This window comes from Belonocnema kinseyi, chromosome 7 (genome assembly GCF_010883055.1).
Source record: "Belonocnema kinseyi isolate 2016_QV_RU_SX_M_011 chromosome 7, B_treatae_v1, whole genome shotgun sequence".
In the NCBI taxonomy this organism is placed as follows: domain Eukaryota; kingdom Metazoa; phylum Arthropoda; class Insecta; order Hymenoptera; family Cynipidae; genus Belonocnema; species Belonocnema kinseyi.
In genome coordinates this window covers 33,424,582-33,449,595 of record NC_046663.1, presented here as the reverse complement: position 1 = coordinate 33,449,595, position 25,014 = coordinate 33,424,582, and the positions used below count along the sequence as shown (strand labels likewise).

Genomic DNA, 25,014 nt, shown 5'->3' with positions numbered 1-25,014 from the left:
TCGAATTGCAAGGCAAAACAGAGTTTTTAGTGCAAAAAGTTCGAGGGGTGGCGGACTTTGCACATAAAGCTTGTGGGATATTCTTAAACCAAGGCACGCGATCACTAGTCGCAATTGTTGTTCAAACTTGGAAAAACAAATACGCATTGCATTTAATTCTCATTGACTGAAAATTCGGCAGGTATTTAAAACATCTTTTATGAAATTGGTTTAGAATGTGAATATGAATTTGAAAATTGAAATAGGAATGTAGGAAGTGGATTAAGCTGTTACGCGATCATTCAATCGCTAGGCAGTCTCGACTGTTTCGCGTGGGCGATTTCTCTAGTCAAGGCAGAATGCAAAGATAAAGAAAAAAGTACAGACGAGTCAGTGTCTTGTTTCCACGCGATGTTTCCTGCAAAGCTATTCAGATAGTCGCTCAAAAATAAATCAGATTCGCACGATCCTCTACGATTGACTCTCACAAACGATTTTCCCACCATTGATTGCATAAAGTTGCAATAAAAATCTTTAAAACTATGATCCATCAAAGACAGTGTCTTACATTAGAAGATAGATGTCGATGACCCAAAATACAAAATTTTTCACGACCCAAATTCTTTGAGAAGCTAATATGAGTTGATTTGAAGAAATGTAATAGAGACTAATTACTTTCGAACTTGTGTAAGAGGCTCAATCATTAGGAAAGTGATATTTGTAGTTTGGGCCTGAAAGTGACTCGTAAGAAACCTACTAGTTAGGCTCATCGACTACTTTATGAAAGTAATCATAAGGATGATTTATCGAATTTAGGGAGCATAGCTTAGGTACTTACCAGTCGTCGTTTGGGCTTGATGAGTGGTCGATTTTGCCCGTTCATCTTGTAGTAGAGACCGCAAGCATTGCAGAGGTAGTGGCCGGTTCCGTCCCTCCGCCACAAGGGTGTCGATGTTGCTCCACAGTTGACGCACTCACGACCCTCTGTGATAATTAGGACCCCGAAAGGTAAAACATTAGTATAATCATTTAAATGAAGTGCAAAACATTAAGCCTACAAATCGAAGTTGAGCTTAACCATCCTTTCTTATCAATATCATACCAAACAGAAATAAATCAGTTCATGGATTAGGAATTTATTTTGTCAATCTCAACTTCGAGTTGGAGGTGGAACACTTAAGATTTGAAGATGGCCAAGGATCTCCTAAATTCCCAATTTTAATTATTCAATTTGGAGATCATTGGAATCTTCGATTATTGGTAGACAACATTAGTGAATTATCATGCACTGCGAACATACCAACAAGCGGTTACCAGAGCAAAAGCAGACCGTGGGCATTCGAGGATTTTTACTAAAGGTTTCAGATGTTCAGAAAAGATTGCATCATGGCCGAATTACAAGAAGGAAAGAAGAGGAAATGGATTAGGAAGAGAATTCTTTATCTTATGTGTGATGAGTGAAAAAGTTTGGTTTAATTTTTTCAAGAGGGCATCCATAATATAAATTAGTTATACCAGTAAGATCTGAATTATGCATGAAGTTAATAGAAATTATAGCTCGACTTGTCACGATACCCAATTGTAAAAAACAAAGCCTAACTTTTCAAACTGTTATACTCTGAATCTTGCCTGGTTGCTGCATCCTGGGAGAAGTTTTGCAGCTTGCAATTGTCATGATTAAAAATCCAAGATGTCAAGTGTAATTAGATGCAATCAGATGAATTAGATTAGAAATTTAGAGATATAATTATAGATAGGTTTATAATTGAATTATCAACATGACCTAAATGATTCTTCTAATTATGAAAAGAGTCACATCTAATAACTTTCAACAGGGCTAATTCGAGATGTCATTAAATTACACTTTAACTTATCTCAGATCTCAACTCAATCTTAATGTCTGCACCAAAATATTGATCGCTGATTGGTATAGATACCCGTAACTAAAACTAAATTTCGTTTGGGGAAAAAATGGTATCGCGACTGCGCCAATTGGTGAACTTTGATTTGATCTAAACTCAATCTCATTGGGGCGATTTAGTCTCATTTAATGCTTTTCTAATTGCAGTTCCGTCTAGAAGTAATTACGAAAGGACCCCTCCAGATCTAGTCGCTTAATTCGATTTGGGCTTTACTTGAGATTTGAGGGTGATAACGCGAAAATATTTTTCTTGTCAGTCTTCTATAAAGAGTCCCCTAGTTTCCGAATAAGACTTTATCCGAAAATGGATTGCAATAAATTTCGAAAATTTAAAGCTACATTGGGGTTAAATGTCTTTTTACCATGATGAATAACGAGTGCTACAAATGGTGAATATTATTTTGCAAGAGGTTGTGCAGGGAGTCTGAAGTGCAACAAATTTCAGTGAACAATATTCATTGTTTAATGGCCCTGTTGCTCTTATTTCTCCACTCGAGGGTTATTTGCGTACAATGCCTTATAAGAGAGGGATATTATACGTGGAATAAGTAGCCAGCCATGATATCAAGCAGACGTTTATGCAGTTCACGCGTTCCCCATTTTGATATACATAATATTCACTTTTGTAACGAGTTTTTCTTGCCCTGCTTTTTCAAAGTGCACGAGGACTAAGACGCGTGTCATAAGGAAATTTAATTAACGGCCTCTATGGAACAATGACGCGCTATTGTTACTAGAATTAGGATTTTCGCCGCGGCCAGCGATTACGGCAATCGAGACATCCGGTATTTTCCAAGCACGAAGGATTAATTAGTGAAAGGAATATTTAAATTTGCAATTGAGGGCTTCTGGTGTTGAGGAAATGTTTTTCCTATGGTGTTGACAAAAGTAGGTTGTTGCAGAAACATAATTTCTGTAAATGAGGGCCGCCGAGGACTGCTCGATTTTTGGGGGAGGTTAGCTGTAAAAAATAAACAAACAGTAGCCACACCACATCGATAAAACGTGCTCGTGTCGTATCACTTTTCAAGGTGCGCTCGTTTCGTGGGTGCCACTCAAAAAATTCTGTGAGGCAAAATACAAAATCGTGGTGTCCTCCTCCTTCCGCTCACAGCTGGACGAGCACAAAATCTCTAATGGAATTTAGGAACGAAAACCAGGTTTTCAAACGTGAACGTTTTACGTGTCGTTGGTACTGTAAGCGTTGGACGACCGCCACCGAAAGCTCACCATTAAGGATCACCAAAAATAAGAAAAATAATTTTTAAGAAACAAAATTAGGAAACTTAGTTGAGAATTTAATAAAAACGAGGGAAATGATATACGTGGCAGTGCGATGGTGATTCCGTTGCATTTTTATGATAAGAGGGGCCTCGGACATTATCTTTGTGTAGTTTGAACATGGATGATTTTATATTGAGGAATTGAAATAAAGCAGCAATTGATGATGTCCGTGTCCTGATGTGCGTACAACAATTTAACAACACACATCGCACAGCCTTAGTGCATACAAACCCCAAGATGTGAACACAGGTTAATAACAGAAAATAAAATTAACAAAAAACATAAGGTGAACCAAAACCATTGAATCCATAAGGTGTAACAGAAAGAAAAGAAAACTAAATAAAATAAAATAAAAATCGGTTCCGCTTACCGGCGGACGTTCTGGACTTGTTCCTCGGCTTTTGCTGCTGCTGTTGTTGGGAACCGGGCGAGTTGGGGGTGTTCCCGTGAGACCCTAAGAGTTTAGAGTCGGGACTGACCCCGGAGACGCCGGAACCGTGGTGGTTTGTAGAGAATATCGAGGAGGGCCCATTATGAGGATTGTGGGAATGATGGTTTGGATATTGGAGGTGTTGGTACATGTTGTAGGCCGTGGTGGGATCATACTGGGAGCCGGATGTGGCATGATGGGATGTGGCGTATGAGTCCCGGCAAGGCGAGTTTGGTGCCTGCTGGTTGCTCTGATAGTCCTGCTGCTGTTGTTGTTGACTGGCTGACGCCTGGTTTCCAACGCTAGATGGCCCATTGCCTCCAGCAGATTGGTTATTACCTTCGCGTTGTTTCACCTGCCCGCTACCACCGTTGGAACCACTGTGCTGATGGGGAGGAGATGGTGCGCCATGATGATGTCCCAGCATCACCGAAGGTTTTACATCACAGGATCCACCGGAAGTTGCACCAAGAGCATCTTGATGATGCATGAAGGCTCCCATAACTGCTGCATGTGCAACTGCTGCTTGGTACTCGCTGCTACCACCGCCACCAAGGCTCAGAGAGTTGTTATTACTGTTGCTGGTTGAGTTATTGTTATTATTGCTGGCGCCATTCGTCGTGCTTGACGTTGTACTGGCTGTTATGCTATCCGGCGTCGCGTCTTTGGGCGGCGTCGGTGGAAAGGAAAATAGGTGATGACCACTGGCCCCTCCGTGACTCGAGAGACTTGCGGCGCTCGGAGGTAAGGAAGAACCCAGTGGACTTTGGGGTTTGTCTTCACCATTGGGTGCTGATGAAGCAGTGGTGGCTGGAAAACCCCACGGTTTTGAGGTATCCGCACCTGTGCTTGATAACCAGGGGTGGAGGACAGAACTATGAAAGTGAGGGCGACAAACTTGACTCACTGGTCCACTTCCTACTCCACTCGATGACATTCTACCTGTGGAGCATAAATAATAAAGTGTTAAAATTTTTTAAATGAATGGCAGCATGTGAATTAAAGGTAATAACCAACCGAGATTACAAGCTTTTTATAATGATAGAAACTCCCTTTGACATGTTTATTACTAATAAAATTAGATTGGACTAATCACAAGCAACTTTATGACCTAGCACTCAATTGAGACTCATTCGATTTGACATTAAACACTTAGATATTTGCACAATTCACACATTATGTAAGCTCGCATAATTATCTCGCGATACTTATTTTGTAATTTAAATGGATTTCCATTAGAAGATAAGAAATCCGCGATTGAATCATATTTATATAGCTTCTGATATAATGAAATGTAAGTTTCTGCTTGAGAAACATATCCTGAATTTTAAAGGTGTGTATCTATGTACAAAATTATAGTCTTGAAGTATGTTTATTGTAGTTGTATTTGACAATAAACAGTATGTTAAAGAAATAAAAGAGTAAATACAAAATTATCATAATTCCAACTTCTACTTCGCATCGCTATCTCTATATTACCGGTAAGTATTCTTCGGTATTCCCTAGACTAAAACTAGCAGTTTTTTATACCCTAAACTTAAAAATCAAACTTCTTGTACTTTCCTTCTTTATGAAGAAATCGATTTGTGTTCCTCGTAGCGAACTCGTTTGAGTACGTTAGCACCACTTCTGGGACAACCTATGTTATCAGCATAAGTAGTCCCGGTAGCATTATGCTTGCAGACAGCATGTTCACAAAGCCATCTACAGTCTCTAACCCTATGTGCTATATGGTGCGAAGTTGACCGAGCACAGGATCGATAAATCGAGTTGTTCTTCCAGACAAACTCCACCACCTTCACGACATGCGCTGATAAGAAAACGTTTTGCTTCCTCAATCATTCCCATACCTTCATCCCTTTGAATTTATGACGCTCCTAAAGGTCTTCAATTCTAAAAATACTCATTTTTATTGCAATTCAATTTTTTATATTTGGCATAAAGAATATGCTTTCCACCCATGCTCTCCCTCTTTGATAAAAGGAAGGAACGTAAGGCGAGAAATGACCTAAAGAAAAAAAATGAATCTAGAGAAGCAGTTCGCGCCTTGGCGCTGCAAAAACTTTCCAAGCAGCGATATTTATCATCTCCCTTTTCGGGCTCGCTCGTTTTTACGCGAATTCACGAAACTTTTTTGTCGGCATCCTTCGCGTTCGTCCCTTCTTTTCCTCTTCACGCCCTCCTCCAGAAACTGCGCTTGAAACGAGCTGACATAACTCTCGAGGCGTTATCTCGACGATATTTCTGTCTACTCGGCAATTTTATCTACCGCGTCGGATCGCTCTTCTAGTGAAAAGCTCTTTGGGTCAAAATGGCTGCCGGTGGTCAGCTGAGCGGCAGCTCAGCACTTGGGGTAACTCGCATTCTCTCTGTTACGAAGATTTTGGAACAACGGCTGGTTTTTCTTTCATCCATTGTGGGATAGAAGGTAGATCAAGTTTTTGAAGCACCCATCAGCTTCAATTCTTCGACATGGAAGGCTCGTCTGCAAATTTTCTAAATTACATTGCTAAATCCGGACTGCAGCTGTATGCTCCAGCTTCCGATTAGGTGTTATCTTATTGGAGAATCTTGGGGGAAAAAGTTGGCACTGAATCCTGTTGACGCTGAAAACAGGTCGTTTCTAATATGGCACCGCTTTTCTGTTGCTGGAAAATTTTTTTGTCACTTTTATTCCGTATATCAGGACTCGTCGATAAATTCGTGAATAATTCAGAGTTTGATGTATAGACTGTTGGAACGTGTCAGCCGTTTTGTCTGACTCAATCCACATCGTCGATCACTGGATCCGATGACATTCGCGCATCCGGGATAACAGCATTTCGTAATATCGAGTATCACACCGTTTCATAGATAATAGATGACGAGAGTATAGGAAAAGCCAATGAATATTCATGAAAAATGTAGAAATCTTCATTAAAACCAAGATTTTAAGAATTAATAGACTCTTAGTACTTCAGTGATGAAACTGTGTTGCATTTTCCGGGTCAGCAAAGCTTTATCCGTTGATAAATGTCTGAGCGCAAGAAATTATATACGTCAACCTAATAACTTGTGATAATTCTCAAAGAAATTATAACTTCGGCCTCTGATAAGTGTAAAACGTGTAATTTTAATCATACCAAGTTTTATTTCCCTCATATAAGCAGAATAATAATAGTAATTAAAATTATTATGTATGCACATCAGATGAAGACACGCAAGTCCTAATGGCTGAATTTTAATCTATCCTTAAAAGGAATCTAAGGGAAATGTGTATTAAGCAATGATTATGATCTTGATCCAACTTGAAACTACAAGACCATCAAATTAAATTCCTCGCTTGAAATCTTTAACCGGCGAAAGTTGTCCACTATTTTATGGAAATAATTTCTAATAAATGCAAAAAAAAACTTCTTCTAATTTGCGGAAACAGCTCTAGAACAGCAACCACAGTTACGCATATATGTGCTTGCCCGTAAAAAGGTTTGAGTGCCTATAAAAGAACCTGATTATCTCGCGTCATCTAGATCTTACAGATTAATTGTATCCAACATGATCGAGTTACGTACCACAGCTTGTCTAATAATCATAAGACGAGGTGTGTAAGCTTACATATTCGAGGACGAGTGTCGATAAAAAAGATAAACGACCATCAGTCTCGATTATATTATTCCTGCATGACAACAATTTCATATGCTAATGACCTGCGAGTCCAGTTCATTAATTTTTCCTATTTCCTATTTGATATCTAGTCCAGTCAGTCGCGTTCCAGTTTCCTCTAAGAAAATACAACCACTGTCAAGGCAAAGTTTACTCAGATGTAGGAAATAAACTCTATGGAATATCTCGTATTTATCTTTTTTGTGAAGTACAGAGTGATATACTCTCTTTTCTAGCAACTTATGAAGTAATCAATCCACAGGGAAAAAAGACAATTAAACCTTTTTTACGCTAGATTAAGATTTATTAGTCATCCTTCAGGAATATAATTCCCAGAGCCGTAGTGCATGTGTTTTTTTCTTCTGCGTGTTCGCATTGAGCGTTCAACGCTCTTCGAAACCATTTTCCGCTATGTCGCGGGCAAATAATATAACGAAAGAATATTCTGGAGAATCGCACGCGAGCAATACCTGCACGTGCTTTTATTTTAACGAGTTGAGGTTGCATTCCGCGCAACCACGATGCGTCGCGCAATAGTAGCGTAAGTATACAATTTATCTCACGTTCAAACTTGCAGTTGGAAATATATTCTCGTGATATAAGCTAGAAGTTATAGCCTCGTTATTGCTTTTTATAATTAACATTACTCTCGCTCGGCCCCTCTCAATTTCAGAATCAAATATTATGCCGTCTATACACCTTCATTTTTCCAGTTTTCGAAAAAATGAGATATCCCACATGAATAGTATTAAAAGTCCCTAATGATTGAAGTAAATTGTAAAAAAATTGTCAAGTGACTTCCCTCACTCTTTGCACTCGGAGTAATTACTTTTCTGTGTGCAATGGCCTTCAGATGCTATTGCAAACTCTGCTTTGTATGCTAGGTGTCAAAAGCGAATCCATTCCACCACTGATTCGAAAAGGGTTCAAAAGGATTCTCCTCCTCGAGTTCAAAAGCGAGATTTTATCTTCCTATTCACACCCAAAGTTGACTCTCTATCTCCATGATATCGAGGTCTCTCAATTTCTAAAGATTCTTTTAATTTTCGCAAAACAGCTTATCAGATTATTCCCTAAATTTGATTAAAAATGTTCATGTGTGAAGCGTTTAGGAATTTTAGACTAGAATAATCTGAAGTCTAAATATTAGAATTAGTTTTCTGAAAGAGGTGAAGTGCATAAATGGAGTGAACTGCCTTGAACCTGCAAGGAGCATGCACAACTTATAATAAAATCTTGGGAACTGGTTCAACTGATCAGAGGGCTAACATAAAATTCCACGAGAAAATAACGCCTCATTTCGGCGAGTGCCCCCAGCAGCTTTTTCCGTAATAACATGCAATTTCAACGAGCGGTACCCTCTCTTGCCTCCCCCACAATCAAGAGCCTGAATCTCCCTACTTTCGTGGAGACTTGGCATACTTAAGGAAGAATACTTCAAGAAATATGAGACTCGTGAATAGCCAGGTATGCCTTATTTACCAACCATAGGATACGTGCAGGTATTTTTAACCGACAAGACAAGCTTCATAATTTTTCCTAAAAAATTGTACATTTTGAGGATACGAACAATGATACTAATTTCTGAAGACATGAAGCTAACAATCCCACAATTCGAAGATTGGCAAAAGACACCCAAAAGGCTCTCTCAGCATCAACGCCAAAACCGCATTAATTCCTGAATAATGAATCCAAGAGTTGGAGAAACGGAATAAAAGCGGGAAGCTGTATCGCAAGCTGGATCAGTTCAGAGAAAAGGAGAGCCCGGGGAAAGAGAGAGAGAGAGAAACCCTCGGAGAGAGTCTTGGCTCCGCCTTCAGTTGGCGAATGCATTTGCGCAAGATGGCGTCGTTCTCTCTTGCAAGTAGGTACTACATACGTAAATACTGGTGCGTAGTGTAGGCAAGAGGGTGGTCAAATATGTGCAGTCTAGTTCCAAGGCGAGAGGGAAAGAAGGGAGGAAAAGGGGTGAAGAAGAAATGAAGACGAGAGCGAGAGAGAATGAATAAACAGTGATAACGAAGAGGTAAAGAGGGAGAGAGTGAAGGAGAGAGGAAGAGAGCAGTGGAACTTAAGTGGACGGATGGCAGAGCAGCTTAGCAGCATAAAACAGCAGCTCTGCGGCCAAGAGCCTCCCTATGTGGCCTGAAATTATATATGCACCTCTCTCAGACCCCGTGGAGCTTCGCGGTTGGTTGCGCTTCCTTCCTGTCTGCTGCAACCACTGCTGCCAACTGACAGACACACACTCGCGTCCACCTTCCTCTATCACACATCTCTCTCGTTTCCTCTGAGCAGCACTCTTTCATCATCGTCAGAGAAGTGCTCTCCTCGTTCGCAAGTACAGGTAGCCAGCCTCTTCTTTTTTCGGCCACGTGGGAAGCAAGATTGGGTCCCTTTACCCAGCCTTACAAAGTCCCTTTGCAACTGCTTATCGCGGACATCTTAAACACTGTCCTCCAGTATCAGATTTGTTCCACGAAGTCATCCCGACTAAGTTTCGTTTACATCAGATCCATCCATTTACATCAAACATAGAGGGGATAGCTTTTAGGGGCCAGAAGATTTCCGAAATTCAGTTCCATTTCCAGGAACCGTGTACAGACTTCAGAGCAAAAAAATAAACTCGAAACAGGGGAATTGGGGATATTTCTTTTTAAAAAATAGGGAAATCAATTATTTCAAATGAAATTAATTTGCGCCCGAAAAAAGAATTAATGATGAAACAACAAAATATCGACCGCCTACCGTCTTCATATCTTTATTTTCTTGATTCAATTTTATTTTCTTGATTCATTCAGTTACATTTGCATTCAACAAACATGAATTTACAAGCAAGCACTTTTCTAACAGAAAATATGGATTCTTAATCACAAAAAACGACGTTTTTTAACCATAATGACAGTTTTTCAACAAAAAGTTAAATTTTTAACAAAATAGTTTAATTTTCAACAAAAGAATTACATTGGAAATCAAATATTTGAATCCTCAAAGCAAAAAGACTATTTTCTTAGAAGACCGTTGAGTTTTCAACCAAAAAGATGATTTTTAACAAAATAGTTGAATATTTAACAAAATAATTAACTTTTCAACGAAAGTCGAACAACAGTTCGACAAAAAACCTTTTTATTTCAAAGGACAAAAGTGAAATTTATCTAGAAAGATTAATTTTTTACAAAACAGTTGAATTTGAAACTCAAAGTATGAATTTTCAACTAATTAGTTGAATTTTTAAATTAGGATGAATTTTCAACAAAACAGTTAAATTGTTTACCAAATAGTTAAACTTTTAAACAAATGATTAAATCATTCAGCCAAAAAAGAATAATTGCTCAGAAGACATTTAAATTTTCAACCAAGAAAGATGAATTTTCCAGCAAGAACTTTTCTAACAAAAAATATGGATTTTCAATACAGAATGACACATTTTTTATCCAAAACGATAATTTTTCAACAAAAATGTTTAATTTTGAACCAAATAGTTAAATCTTTAATGCAAAAAGAATATTTTGTTGAAGACGCAGTTGAGTTAGACAAAAAAAATCGTTTTTTTTTAACAAAATAATTTGCTTTTCAACGACATAGTTGAATTTTTAACAAACCAAAAATTAATAGTCAAACAATAAGCTGAATTTTAAACTGAATAATATTAATTTTTAACCAAATAATTGAATTTTCAAAATAAAATATAAATTTTCAACCAAATTCATTTTTTAGCGGAAAATGTAACAGTTGATAGTTCGACAAAAGACATTTAAATTTTAAATCAAAAACAGTTATATTCGACCAAAAAATATTCTTTTTCTACAAAACAGTTGAATTTCAAACTGAAAATGTGAATTTTTAACATAATAATTAAATTTTGAGTTGAAGAGAGAATTCTCCAACTGATGCAATTAATTTTTAACGAATGACTTTGAATTTCAAAAAATTAGTTCAATTTTTAATCAAACAGTTCAAGTAAAAGAAGAATTTTTAAGGAAACATGAATTTTCAACAAAGTAGTTAAATTCGCAATCGAAAAAGTTGAACAATTTTATTTTTTAATTCCCAACTAAAAGAAATCGATTTTTAACCAAAAATAAAATGATTAAATTTTTTATTTAAGAAATGAACTTTTAAAGAAGTAGTCTAATTTACTACCAATAAACTTATATTTTTTAATTAGTTCAACTTTTGAAAAAATAGTTGATGTTTCGACCAAAATAGTTGGATTTTTAAAAAATAATTCAATTTTCAATCAAAAAATAGAAATTTTGAACCCAACAAATAAACATAAAAAATTAATTTTAGAAACATAACTTTATAAGAATTTAGGACCATACATCATAAGCTTTAAGACAACTTTCGAAATAATCAAGTGAGTCCGAAATTTATCAGAATTTTGTACAATTTAGCACCCTATCCTAAAGTCATCTGTGATCAACTAAAATGTTGACAAGTTATTTTTTTCGTATATTAGCAGACATTTCAATATAAAATAATAAACTTTCAGCTAAAAATAGTTAAATTTTCTCATTGGATTCCATTAAATATTAATAAAAAAAATTCTTTGGAGAAGCATCAGGAATTGGGGAAAGAGTATGAAGTCTGCACAGAACATTAGTAGGTTACTGGAAACAATTATTAATTCCCCAATTTCAAGTTCAGCTCATTAGATAACAAGCCAAGAAACACCTTCCCTTATCGACTTGGAACCAAAACCTGTATTCAATTAGCGCCTTATCTCAACCTTCGCTTTCTGGCTTAGCGCATATTCATATCAAGTTTATACTAAAGTCGATAAAGACTCGATGAGCCTAGATATTTCACACTAACGATATACATAATGTTTTAATGATCGCATTTTGTTATAGAAGAAAATGAAATTGATCATAAGAGGCTCCTTAACTTGTAAACTTGATCTCAGGTAATTAGCTCCTAATGACTGTAAAATCTCTACGACTTATTATTAATTAGATTCTACAAGAGCAACTTATGGAGAACTCAATATCCTTAAGCTTCACCAACCTCGGAGTTCGTCGACTGGGGAAAACGGATTCATAAATAATTCTATAAATGAGATGATTTAAAAGTGGAATCTTCTGGAGAAAGCGGGACTTTCAAAGCGGAAGGCTTAGGGCATAAGAAACAAAATTCGCTTCTGCGGTCTTTCAGATTTGATTCCGATTAGGAGCAGCAGTTTTTCGGGGCCACGAGCTAACAGAGGCTCGGGTATGATCCATGCACGTCGGCACGAATCAGGGATATCGTGTTCCAGGACTTCAAGATCCGAGCGGCTGGATCAAGTTTCATGAATCTGTGCTTTTTGGCTTATTTCTGATGCTCCAATGGCACCCTCTTCGGCACTCTTGACCGCGCAATATCTCTCTATTTTTATTTGAGGCCACTATTTGTTTGCCCAACTCCTTCCGATACTTTTTATACTAATTATGAAGAGGCTTTGATCAAGGACCAACAAAGGCTTGAGTTGTGTCAAAACATTGGGAACTTTCCTACCTCAAAACTACTACAATCTTTGGATGGAACAAGTTAAAGAGAGTGGCGGCTATTGTTATCAAAAATAGATTACGAAGAGGATTTGATCAAGTTGACAAAATTTTAAGTTGTGTCGCGAAATTGGGAACTTCCCACTTCAAAACTGCTACAATCTTTGTATGACACAAGTTGAAGATTATGGTGGCTACATGGTATCAAAGTGTCAAATATTGGAACCGGAGAAACAAAACTTTAGTGACATTCAAATTAAACGGAAGATGGTGGTTTGAAAATAACAAAATGCATCATGAGTTATCTCGGAAGGAAAACAAGATAGAATAATGACACATTTTATAAGGTGTCTTAATTTCCGACGAGTAGAAATGCCTGTGTGACAAATCCGATTATTCTAGACAGTTTGTCAAAGTGCTTTTTACAAATATTTCCTGCCATTATGCAATTTTTTTTAAATCCCTGACTTTTGCCTGATTCTCAGTTTCTCCAGACCTGCGGCTACACTATCTTTCCTTTTGCATCAGTGGAAATAAAAAGTATGATTTGTTCACCGCAAGTGAATGATTTCATCCAATTTGTCTTGCGAGTGGCCATAGAGGATAAGTTGTCTTCTCGCAAATCACTGTTCGCATGTTGGTCCTGGCATTGTTTCTTTGTCCATAAAATAAATGTCAAAGGTCGTGCCGAAACGGAAAGTCACTCGGCGGCTTGAGACGGAGTCCTTCGAAATGAGCAGAGTTTATAAAGAGAACAAGGGAACAAAATCTCGGCACGCGAGTGCCCAAGTACCTGCGCTGGATTGCGTGTCGTGCATTACGTATGACCGAGTGGATACTCGTATCTCAAGGACGTATATACTCTAAATATTTATTCCGAGCACGCGTGCATGGTTGACCACCACTGCGATACAGAACGAATTTCGTTGTTCCACCATTACGGAGGAACTCGGCCGGTCGATAACATTCGTGCTGCGATTTGCATATAGTGGATCGCTACATAAAATCTAAAAAGAATCACCTCACGACCTTGAAAACAACCCGCGTTTCTCCCAATTCGAATCTTCCACAAATATTTTATTATAGTACCAATTTGAATTGTGCGCCAACATTCTTTTAGTTCATGACGCTACCGCAGCGCTATCTCCAAAAGTCTAATTCGTTCATTTTGAGTAAAATATGTCTTTAAACTCAATTTCCCTTTAAGTATGCAGCGGTATAAGCTAGCACTTCTTCACTTTATTTTGAATTCAATATACCAACTCTAAAATGTAATTAGGTCTATTCAAAGATCGTCTTTCAACGTAGCGACGGCACTGCTGGTTAAAATTAATCGCGGACTGTTGACAGAGCGCCAAAGGGTAGGTTAGTCGCGAAAAGCCTGATCTTGATGACAAACAGAGCTGGAAATGAGGAAAGAAAAAAGGACGATGATATGAAAAGATAAAAAAGAAAAGAAGAAGAGATTGACTTACTGTGCGCATAGTGGGCGGCTGCTGCAGGGTGATGGGTCGTTGGTCCGGCGTGGCCATAGTAACCCCTGTAATCGGGGTTGCCGACGACCTCGGTGACCCCGGCTGGCCCCCCAGCCCCCGACGGGGGCTCGAGGCTTCTCGGCGGCGCGTACCACCTCGCCGCGCTCGATTCGCTGCTCATGTCCATGATTATGTCGAGAATTTTTGAGGCCTTCTAATTTACCACTTTTCGAAGAAGCGCGAATTGTTCGCGGCTAACAATAAAAATTCGAAGGTAGAGAAAGAAAGAGAGAAAAAGCAAAAGAGAAAGAAAGAAGGGGAAGGATAGAGACGAAATTAGGATCACTCAAAGTGGCGACCCACTTTGTGCCTCGTCTCCACTTCTCGATACAGTGACATAAGGTCTCTCTTAATAATCCTGGATTCTCCGGGAAGTTCCCGGATTTCCGCTTTTGGCTCTGAAACAAAAAAAAAGAAATGTTGATTTAGTATTTGTTTGTTGATTGAGAAATTATGTCGGAGCATTATGAGAAGGTTTCTGGCAGACCGCAAACCACAAAAAGGGTAAAACGAGTAGCAAATTGATATGATGACTTTCGGTGAGAACTTTGTTTTTTAACTTGACCAGGATTTTGGAAGATGTTGCTAAACGGGTTGTGAACATTTTAAGAAACTGGAAGAACTGGAATTTTATTTTTATACTTGAGCAACACAAATCGGCTTACGTGAAATTAAGACCTCCTGCGCAAGAAGATCAGATGCCATCGGTATCGATAGAAAGACTTAAGGCTAAATAGCCGGATCGAATTTCCAAGGAGCGAGTCTTTATACCCGGAAGATATTACACCACAGTGTACCAATTACAGAGGATATTACTTTTGACACGGTGTTAAGTCTCGGGGTTCATTACACTACTTTGTTTCTGTCAACACTTTGCCATTATATTTATTCTTTATTTTGAAAAAATTTTTATTTCATTTTCAGTTATTGATCAGAATTACTGGCTGGGAAAGTATGAATCAAAAATCAAAAACTTACAAGGAAAGATACTACGATAAAGATCCAATCAAGAGACGATCTTTCAGGATTGCGACTTGATCTTCACTTTAGTAGAAGAACACTGACAGTGAACGATTTTGTGCAAGTGAGGCCGAAATTATTTATGAACAAAACTCGTGACCAAACAAGGTCATCGATAACAAGCGTTATCAAACTCACTTCCAGCAATGAAAAAAAAGAGTTAAAACAGTGTCTATACTAGTCGTTTAACACCCAACAAATTTTGAAGTGTCTCATCGTCCCGAAATTCGGGATGAGTAGTAAAATATTTTTCACAAGTTTGGCTAGCATTTTCAAAATTTCGGAAGTCGTTCATCCCTTTCTCTAGCTCACACAATTTTTCGGGACTAGTCGCAGCTAGGAAATTTTTAATTAAAAAAAACACACTTGATATTATGTTACTGAATATTTTAAAACTCTAGAAATTTTGTTTCTATAATTCTGAATTTGAGCAGCAAATAGAACACTTCAAATAATGAGCGATAAGATAATATAGCCGAAAATCAATAATACCGATAAGATTGAAACGAGGAAATCGGCAGACAGTGATAATTTAATTAAAAAAGTGATGTCTCCGATTATTTCATGAAAATAAATCAAAAGTTAAAAAAAATAACAGGTGATTTTTTTTATTAAAATAAATATTATGCCAGAGATAAGAAACCATCTAGGAAGTTGTCACCTTAGATGGTGTTAGGAATTACCTTAATGTATAGTGAACATTATTCGACTTATCAGAGTGACACCGGTAGCAAATTACTGAGTCGTAATCGCGATACCGTTTAACGTCGGTTAATTTATTCTGATAGTGAACTAATTTCTATTAGACGGATGTCCAGCCGAGTGCGACAGGATGTTTATGGCAAACAGACGACCTTTCAGACACCTCACTTTATTTTAACTCTTATCAGAAAGATATCGAAATTATCCACTGGGGAAATACACTTGAACCTAGAGCATAGATCTGGCTATCTACAGAAATTAATTCCGATCTTCAAAGCAATGAATTAATCGATCAAATTGTATCATCAGCCCAAAATCCCCTTTCTATGAGCCAACAAATTTGTTAAATCACTGGTCTTCGAAATTCTCGAGTTAGGAAAGTCGCACAGGAAGCAAAAGGCAATAATTATTGAAATGTTTTTTTACTGTCTAAACCTCTCTCTGGGTGCAAAAGTCTAACTTTTTTAATTGAGTGAGCTAAACTTATCTGGAGCATGTAGAAGTTCGAGTAATCGTGACAAGGAACCTTCGATAAGAAACGAGTGACACACAAATCTTGAAAATATATTTGAGGCATTGAGCGACCTTTAATCAAAGTCCGATTATTATCGCAGTGCCCTTGTTTTTCTCACGTAACTTGTATACAGGATTGATAATAAATTTGTTGAAATTTAATACACAAAAGTGGGTCATATTGTTGTGTAATTTATCAATATTAAATAAAATAGCAGACAATCAGATTAAATTGGCTGATCTCGATTCCAGATTTTTTCACTGATTTCACGTAAGCGATCTTTTCTTCCTTAAATGCATGCCAAATTTCAAAGTAATACTTGATAAATCACTAATATCTGTCGACAGAAAAAATTTCGAGATATGAACAGGTTATATTCCTCAATAATTTACCGAGTCTCACGTATATGAAAATTTAAAGCTATAAAATTCAATGACCTTTGGGATATTAGAGAAGACCTGATTTGTTGTGAGTGAAACAATATAAATTTAAATAAGGTACTGCTTAATGGAAATATTACAGGGCCTTTTCCTAACATTTAGAATTTTAGAGGCGCCAATAATCTCTGGGAATATCTTATCGAATTTCGGTAATCTAATGTTTGCCTTGAAATCTGACAGTTATGAAGCCTGATAAAAAGCACTGCTCAACGAAAAAAATAATGTCCGGCTATGAAGAGGAAATTTTGTGTCAAGGTGGCTACCGAAACTTGCTGATAATTTAGTTAGTCCAGATGCCTTTAGAACTAGGATTTTTTAAAACAATTTTAGTATTTTTATTAACATTTAATTTCTTTATTATAACATTTTCTTTATTTTAAACGAGCTGGATGAAATTTTATTGATCACTTCCTGAAGAATAATAGAGTCAACTTTCCAACCCCCGCCAAGAGAAAGCCGTGCCACTCTCTTGCGCATTAGTTATTGCACCTAACACTGCATAATCTCACTTATGAATTCAACGGCACCTTAAACACCATAAATTTACTAAACATCTTTCTTTCATCATTTACCTCAAGGATTTTGGAATTTATTTTCATTGTATGAAAAAAGACATGTGTAATAAAGAAAAGGTAGAAACGATTTATTTGAAGAACAATTAATAAACAAATGGAATACACATTAAGAAGCATTCTTTAGATATTAAAAAAAAAATCGTAAAATTTTTTTCGGGAACCGATGGCAAGATTCAAGGCATCTATTTAAATGAAAGTTTGGAATTGTTCAAAATATTTGTGTCTGCCGGCGGAAATTATCAACACGTCTTTCTTCGTACAATAGTATGAAAGTTAATAGAATTTTGTGTCTAAGAAACTCAACCTAAAGGCCAAATGTCAATTTTATATCAAGATATTGCAAAAAACATAAAAATGTCAATATTTTAGAAAAATTAGAACAACTCAAGCAATAATAATACTCAAAGTTGGTGAAAGAGAGTAGGGAAAAATTTAGGAGAAAAATTCTAAAAATATTTTAACAATGTATGAATTCACTATGAAGATCTGCCTTTTAACTGAATAGAAGATATTCCAAAAATCTAAATTATTTCATAGTTATCCCAATTATTAAAAAAAAAATTTAATTTGACGTTTTTCCGCAATATGCTTTTCACAAAATTGACAGCTGGCCTTCGACTTAGGCCCTAACATTGCAGACATCGGAGCACTTTGGCATAAAAAAGAAGTGTATTTTATTTCCGCCGGGGGCGTACATTTTTTTTCAGCTCCGCCTTTTTCACAATATTTTATAAAACACCTCCAAGAAAAAAATCCTAAGAATATAATTCCAAGACCTTGACTCCAAAAAGGCTTTAAATATTGTTCCATTGTAACAGAAAAATTACGCATACAAAGGTGCAAAAAATGAAAAAATATCGAGATGCATAAACATAAAGATTAAAATTGAATAAACATGAACCTAAAACCGAGCGACTCGACAGGACGATTATACTGAAAGGTAAATTTTACAACTTCCGTTTAAAACTTCACGGGCAATCTATTTCTACCATTGATTGTGTTGAAGTGCGAGAAAATCTCAACTTTTTGCGAGCACAAATAAAAACGAAAAATTCTCACGGTTGAGGGATCTCTTAAAAAAATTCTCAGCAGCGCTTAATCTTTGGAAGTCTCTCTCATAGTCTAGGTTCCAGGATATTTCGACCAGAACAAAAGACTCCCGTACAAGTGCATTTTAAATCAGAAATTTATTTCTTTGTTTTTTTTTAAATTTTAGAAGTATACTTGAGCGTCGTCGAGTTATTTTAAATGCGTCTCTGCGCTAATAAGCGGAGGCAATTCACGGCTAATAAATGAAAACACAAACTACTGCGAGATTATACTTGCAGATCACCAATTATAGCTTCGTATAGACCGGCAATATGCTCCGCGTTCCCTATCGCTGAATGCAACAACCCTAGCTCGGTTTATTGTTTTTCCGGGTGTCTCACAGAAAGACGTGTTCCGCTTTTTTTTTTAATTTTGCCCGTCGACAGAAATATCCGGAGATTTACTTTATTGATAAGAAAAAAGAGGTTCTGCCGAAATTTGCATTTATTCACAGGAAATGAGGCTGAGAATAATACAAACATGAACTTGATGATGCCGGAACGGAATCAGTACATATTTACTAATAGAACCGAAAACACCTTTCATTGATGAACGAATAATATTTTCGATCGCATCAATCGAATATAAATGTAGAAAAACCTTATTTCAGTGTGTCAAAAGTCCTAAATATTATTTACTTACATGGGAAAAAGTTCACTCTTTTACGGAATTTTTTGTTTGAATTATGAAAACCGATTCCATGTGAGGACATCATGAAACCAGTAAAATCTTTTTGACAACGAATGTGGAAAATTGAGATTCTGAAGATGTGCAAAATTGATGTTTTATAAAAACCGTTTCCATGCGTGAGGAATGTGAATAGCAGCAACCAGAAAAAGGATCCGTAAAATTTACAACACGATTGGTACAAATATATGGAGAAGATAACTTATTAGTACATTTTACAAAAAATTCAGTTAAATCATAAAATTAGTATAACTGAACTTCTTGTAAAAGTTTTCTTCATTTCTAGGAACCTATGCCGCAAAGTGTGAAACACTCAAATGAAGATTTAGCATTTTGTTTTAGTTATGTTTTGTCATTTAATGAAGAAATCTACTAGAATTTTTTTCCGTGAAGGTAGTGTAGGCTTGCCAAATCAAAATGTTTTCATAAAAAAGACTCAAAAATAATAAGAATACCAAATCGATTTTCGATTAAAAAGTTTTTTCTTAAAGTTGAAAAATGAAATAATACTTGGATTGTATGGGGGCTAATCTACCTGTTCCGACGGAATGAGTTCCTGGTTTTATAACGCGCCTATCACAAGTTTTAAATATTACAGGTAAGTTGTGCCATTTTTTCCCTCAAATTTCTGACTCAATTGTAAATATCATTAAAGAATTTTATTAACAATAACACATTCGAATAAAACTAACTCCTCAATTTAATCTACCTTCTATATCAGATTTTAATTTGTTCTAATAATTTAATTTACATTTTGCCGTTAGCGATCAGAAGCAATTACGTTGTTTAATTGAAAACCGGTTTTTATTTATTTAGCTTTCCTGCTGGTTTAGAAAAATACTGAGTATAAAACCATACCGTTTTTACTATTCTATATAATTTTCTTCAAACAATCTTTTTTCTATAAACATATATATTTATACTGATACATGTTTTTTTCAATAAAAGGCCCTGTTTAGAGTTCAAACTATGTAGCAAAATGTATATAATTTAGGCATATGTAAATGGAAGAATCTCAGGACTAAGTTTGAATGTCGCAATTTCTTTCAATAGTGATTCAGAAATGAAAGCTTCAAATCGAAGATTGTTATTTAGTTCTTTAGTTTATGGGAGGATATATAAAGATGTGAGTGACTAATTGATTTTTAACGATTCTATCCTGATTTGATGTCTTGCAGAAAGGTTTATGACAGCTTTAAAGATAGAAGCAATCTTTCATCTATTATCTATTATCTATATGATGAGCCTATGTCTATAGACACACCGAAAATATTTGACCTATGCTCACCGAATTTCGGTAACTCTAGGCACCATAAAAAATTGATAGTGTGTGTTGAGTAAAAAAAAACATTCGCTAAATCTGGGAATTTTTGCTATTTGGTCCTATTCGAAAATCTGATCCTCCCGAGAAGATAGAAAAGTTTAGACTGTAATCTAAGATTATAGTCAATCCTTTAAATATAGTTCTTTAGAGGCTGAGATTTTTTAGAATTCGAAAATAATCCGAAATGGAAAAGACAATTAACACTAAGAGATTTGTTATCATATTTCAAATTAAAGCAGATTTCTTTTGCAACAATTATAATCTTAGAATGTGTAATTGGTAAAAATTGTTTGAAGAGTGAATTGTGATAATCTCGACCTTTGATCGTATCATCAATCCAAATGGAATTTTAGAATCAATCAATTTTGTACAATTTTAGTTTCTACTTGAGAGATAGAAATTTACGAATTTATCAAAGTTTTGTTTTAATTTCACAATGAAGGTTCAAAAATGGCAAGAAGTGCTCAAACGAGTTTAGCTCAACCTCATCTTGTTCTTTGCGTAAGTTTTCTAGACTTCAGTCTCCATTTAATAAATCTTGTCTTTCCACTTTCACAAAATATCTCCTTTAAAATATTTACTAATTGAGGCTGGAAACCAAAAGTGTTTGTCCTTTTACAGAAGTGACTTCTCAACTCTCTTAAATTCCGAAACTATATTGAAGAATGTGGAGTAATAAATTATAATAATTAAAGGAAAATCTATCCTGGACTGCATTTTTCTTTATAAGTTGATGATCCGAGGATCCAATATGATATGCCCAATTTTAATTAATTCTATAAAAAAAGACTCGAGAGGATGAGATCATAATTTTGGATTTTAATTTTGCAAATTCGGGATCGAAACTAACACCCATATTAACGGCTTTATAGATTGCTGTCCTAAATTTTATAATCAAGGATCATAGATACAATCAATTTTCCTTTTAAATAAATTTTTCCGTTTTCTGAAGATTCCACTCAACACACACCTTCACTAACTTGACCAATTTATCCTCACCGATTTCTGAAAATTGGGAACTCGAAATCCAAATCTGGCACCGTATCACTGATCCTTTAACTCGAATAAACGAAAAAACCGAAATCTGCCGAGAACTTCTCTACACGGCACTTGATCCGTGATCACTCTGATAAATCGACTCGAGATCAACAGTAAACTCCTTACCTTATCTCAAGTGTCAATCCAACGATAAAGGCAAAAAGCGACTAGTTTGTAGGTGACGCGCGTGTTATCACTAAGTTATCACCAAGACACTGCACTGTACACACACACAGCACATTGTCATTTTCAACTTGTCCCGGCGGGCTTCTCTGATGAACTTGGCTTCGGTAGGTCCAAAGAAAAATCCGAGAAAGAAACTTTCTCACAGTCGATTTTCTGCTTTTCGAACTGATTCCAGTCAGTTTGGGACTGATTCCCAGACGTTTAGAACTGATTCCCAGACGATTTGAACTGACGAACTAATTCCAAGGGTGCTGAACTAATTCCTGACTGGGAAACTGATATCTCATGAAATTTCAACTTGAAGTGAAAATTCGTCCGCTCGAGTCGCGTAAACTGAGCGAATGCAGAGGGAGTATTTTGTAAAACGCGCGCGCACGACTCGTCGATGCAACTATCGTGGCACCCGGCGCGGAACTAAAGCGCACGAAATAATAAACCTGCGAAGCCCCCACGTTCACCATGAGTCGAGTATCTCCGTGGGGACTCGGGAGAACTCGGGGCAGTGAAGAAACGCCTACGAGATGGGGGTCCACCTCCGAGCAGGCGGTAACTCACCCCACCCCCTTCCCACGCGTTTCCCCCTCCAAAGAGAGAGGTTTACCTAACCCAACTTACTATACATTCTCGCTGCTTCTGTCAACACCGTGAAAAAGGCGAGTTTATGCTCGCAGAACAAAATCTTGCTGTAACGACGTCCTGTCATACGTGAAATTTTAGAAAAAAAAAATTTACGGGGAAAGTGTCATTTTGCAGTCAATTTGAGCTTAGAGGTTAGGCATAAATTTAAATGGTTATGGATTTATATGTGCCAGATTATATCGAATTTTTATATGTAAACTAGCTACACTCGGGAGATTTGGTTTTCCACAGTTTTCCACTCCACTGGCAAAATGCTATAGAGAATGCGAGCTATTATAATAAAAATCCGACGGCTGGGGGATATGAGTAAACAAATTCTTTTTTTGGTGTTATGTACATGCTAAGAACGTCACGGGTAAAAATATTTGTGATTTAAAACACTTTTAATTAAAAATGATAATTTTAAATATTAAAAACAAAACTAATTTTCTACCAAACAGTTGATTTTTTAAACTAAATTATTAAACTTCTAAGACAAAATTACCAATTTTCTATACAAAACAATTGAATTATAAATAAAAAATATGAAACTTTGATAAAGATTGTTACGTTTATACCACAAAAGACGAATTTTCAACAAAATAAAAAAACTCTCAACCCCAAAGTTGAATTGTCAACTATAGTAGATTAATTTTCTACAAAAAAAATTTTAACAAAATTGAAGAATTTTTCTTTAACAAGTTAATTTTTCAAACAAATAGATTGATTTACTACCAATAGAGAAGAATTTTCAATAAAAGTAAAGAATCCTCTACCAAAAAGTTAAGTTTTTAAGAAAAGACATAAATTTAATTTTTAATTTTTTTTAAAATTAGTTTAACTTTAAAACCTAGTAGCTAAATATTTAAGCAAAAAGATTAATTTTTATGCAAAAAGAATAATTTACTTTCAAAAAATTCAAATTTTCAATCAAATTCAAAATCATAAATTTTCTTTTAATTATATCAACTTGATTATTGGACATCAAATAAGATTTTTAATTTGATTTTAATCTTATTTATAAATTTCTTAACTTTTAAAATTCAAGAATTCTCTACCCTACAGTTGATTTAAAAAAAAAAAAGAATTATTATTTTTTTTAATATTCAACAAATAAATTCAAATTTAAAACCTAGTTGTTAAATATTTAACCAAAGAGATGAATTTTTAAACAAAAAGATTAATTTCCTACCAAAAATACGTATTTGGAATTAAATTAAAGAAAATGAAGAAAATTGTTTATTCAATTTTATTACTTTGATTATTAAACGTAATAGGAATTTTAATTTTTATTTAATTTAAATTTCCTGACTTTTAAAATTTAAGAATTCTCTACCAAAAAGTTGAATTTTTAAGAAAAGAAGATTTTTTTTAATTTTTAAAAAATGATTTCAACTTTAAAACTCATTTGCTAAATATTTACCAAAAAATATTAATCTTTTAAGCAAAAAAATTAGTTTACAACCAAAATATACGAATTTTCAATAAAATTCCAGAAATTTAATCAAATTTTATTTTTATTAACTCAATTATTGGATGTTTAAATAAAATTTTTAATTTAATTTTAATTTCATGTAAATTTCTTACATTTTAGAAATAAGAAAATTCTTTTTTTAATTTTGAAGAAATTATTTAAACTTCAAAACCTAGTTTGTTAAATATTTAATCAAAAAGATTTTTTTTTAAAATTAATTTTCTTAAAAAAAAAAAAGAATTTTTAAGCAAAAAGATTAATTTTCGATAAAATTCAATAATTCTCAACCAAAAAGTTAAATTTTTAATTGAAAAATACGGATTTTGAAACAAAAAATTAATTTACTAGCGAAAAAAGACAAATATTTTATAGAATTCAAGATATGTGAACCAAAAATTTTAAGTTTAAATAACAAAAATGAATTTTTAAACAAAAATATTAATTTCCTACCAAAAACATTCATCATCTGGAAACGTACTAAAAACGTCAACATATGCAAAAAAAAAGGTCATAACGTATTTTATATGAAAGTTCCCTTACCGTAGTCCAAAAACGATATTTCTTCATTTATTCTTTTATTTTTTGACCTCTGATAACAAAAAATATAATTTTAATATTAGTAAATTTGATTTCCTAATGCATTTTCACAATGCGAAGATTCTAAATTTTAACCATATCGTACAAGCAAATCGGTGTAAAATAACAGCTTTTATAGTTGAGTAATCTAAAAAACGAAATTTCCTCATTTTTATTATTTATCAACATCGGATAAAAAATAACAATTGCTATAAGATCGCAAAATCTATTTCCTGATTAAAATGTTGATTATCTAAACCTTTAATTAGAGCAGTCTCCAAGAAAATTAGAAAATTTTTATTGTATGATAAACCTTATAAAAAAGACTGGCTTGCTACTAATGATCTCGACTCAGTAATGCATTTCTACGTTATCTTTGTTATTTCTTGAATATTTTAGTATTTTTTCAAACAAAATCTCTGATTGTGAACTTAAAAGAAAAATCCTATAACTTTGATTAAAGAAAATGAGTATTATCTTTGAAGACTCAC

The 25,014-nt window shown here is 35.1% G+C and overlaps 1 protein-coding gene across 3 annotated transcripts in view; it reads right to left on the bottom strand.

Moving 5' to 3' along the window:
* LOC117176607 (GATA-binding factor 3-like) overlaps positions 1 to 22,243 on the bottom strand; it is a 67,331-nt gene extending 45,088 nt beyond the window's left edge. Inside the window, exons 1-4 of one of the 3 annotated variants that reach the window (XM_033366859.1) lie at positions 21,796 to 22,243; positions 14,221 to 14,678; positions 3,555 to 4,556; positions 818 to 963 (exon numbers count right to left, since the gene is read on the bottom strand). In XM_033366859.1, the coding sequence (XP_033222750.1) occupies positions 818 to 963; positions 3,555 to 4,556; positions 14,221 to 14,407 (1,335 nt within the window). In that variant the 5' untranslated portion in view covers positions 14,408 to 14,678; positions 21,796 to 22,243. The other 2 variants (XM_033366861.1, XM_033366860.1) reach the window with 2 other exon arrangements.
* Between the last annotated feature and the right edge of the window lie 2,771 nt (positions 22,244 to 25,014).